The sequence below is a fragment of the Etheostoma cragini genome, unplaced genomic scaffold (genome assembly GCF_013103735.1).
Source record: "Etheostoma cragini isolate CJK2018 unplaced genomic scaffold, CSU_Ecrag_1.0 ScbMSFa_528, whole genome shotgun sequence".
Lineage (NCBI taxonomy): Eukaryota > Metazoa > Chordata > Actinopteri > Perciformes > Percidae > Etheostoma > Etheostoma cragini.
Genome location: NW_023269127.1, coordinates 35,727 through 37,296, shown reverse-complemented (window position 1 = coordinate 37,296; position 1,570 = coordinate 35,727). Strand labels below are relative to the sequence as shown.

General features: G+C 52.5%; 1 protein-coding gene across 1 annotated transcript in view; it reads left to right on the top strand.

Annotated features, from left to right (window-relative positions):
- Window positions 1-1,507, top strand: part of LOC117941303 (corticotropin-releasing factor receptor 1-like) — an 8,348-nt gene extending 6,841 nt beyond the window's left edge. Inside the window, exons 9-11 of the mRNA XM_034866369.1 lie at window positions 614-752; window positions 1,123-1,164; window positions 1,331-1,507. Of these exons, the coding sequence (XP_034722260.1) occupies window positions 614-752; window positions 1,123-1,164; window positions 1,331-1,471 (322 nt within the window). The 3' untranslated portion in view covers window positions 1,472-1,507. The remainder of the gene's footprint in view (window positions 1-613; window positions 753-1,122; window positions 1,165-1,330) is intronic.
- Window positions 1,508-1,570: the final 63 nt, after the last annotated feature.

Below are 1,570 nucleotides of genomic sequence, written 5' to 3'. Positions count from 1 at the left end.
TGTGAGTGTGTATCTGATGAGCAGGTGTGTAGATGTGTGTGTGAGTGTGTATCTGATGAGCAGGTGTGTAGATGTGTGCGCAGGACACAGAGGACACATGGGCCAGGTAGGACACACATGGGAAAGGTAGGACACACATGAGAGACACGAGAATGGTGAGACACAAACGGGACACACAGGACTCACAGGAAAGATAGGACACACACAAGAGACATGGTACACACGGGACAGGTAGGACACACATGAGAGACACGGGACACACAGGACATCTGATATCTGATATTGTCAACCATTTTCCTGATGGTTGTCCCTGTGTTGTCTGCCCCTCCCTGATGTTGTCTCTGTGTCCCTGTCCCTCCCTGTTGTACACTCCCCGTGCTGTATGTCTCTCCCTGTTGTCCCTGTGTCCTCTGTCCCCCCTGATGTCCATGTGTCCCTGTCCCCCTGATGTCCTCTGTCCCTCCCTGATGTTGTCCCTGTGTCCTTGTCCCCCTGATGACCCCTTGTCCCTGTCCTCTTGATGTCCATATGTCCTCCGTCCCTCCCTGATGTTGTCCCCGTTTCCCTGTCCCCCGGATGCCCCTGTCCCCCCTGCTGTCCCATGTCCCTGCAGGAAAACGGTGAAGGCCACCTTGGTGCTGCTGCCGCTGCTCGGCATCACCTACATGTTGTTCTTCGTGAATCCCGGAGGAGAAGACGAGCTCGCTCAGATCGTCTTCATCTACTTCAACTCCGTCCTGGAGTCCTTCCAGGTCTCTATGCTAAGCTAAGGCTGCATGCTAAGCTAAGGCTACGCTAAGGCTGGAGGGAATGAGAGAGGGAATGAGAGGGGGGAACATAGCAGAAGATATTTCTTTAAAAACCAAAACGTAGCAGTGTAGATGTAGCCTGAACCACCATACATTAGCATGTTAGCAGCTAATGCTGTCCCACCGTCTGTCTCTTCAGGGTTTCTTTGAGATTAGTGTGTTAGCAGCAAACGCTGTCCCTCCATCTGTCTCTGAAGGGTTTCTTTGAGGTTAGCATGTTAGCAGCTAATGCTGTCCCTCCATCTGTCTCTGCAAGTCTTTTTTTAGATTAGCATGTTAGCAGCTAATGCTGTCCCTCCGTCTGTCTCTGCAGGGTTTCTTTGTCTCCGTCTTCTACTGTTTTCTCAACAGCGAGGTAATTTATTCTTCTGCTGAGCTTTGTGGTTTCTTAGTTAGTTTATTAATCTGTTTATTAATTAATTAACCTAATCTAAATCTGTCTTTCCCTCTAACCCGTCTCTGTCTAAGTCTGTCTTTCCCTTTAACCTGGGTGTCTGTCTAACCTGTCTGTCTGTCCTCAGGTGCGCTCCGCGGTCAGGAAGCATTGGGTTCGTTGGCAAGACCGTCACTCCCTCCGCAGCCGGTCGGTGCGCGCCTCGTCACTGCCGACCTCCGCGAGCAGAGTGTCCTTCCACAGCATCAAACAGACCTCCGCCCTCTGATGGAGCCCCGCCCCCTGATATAGCCCCGCCCCCGACAGAGCCATGCACCCCGGCTTAGCCCACTCCCTGGCATAGCCTCGCCCCCTGACAGAGTCCCGC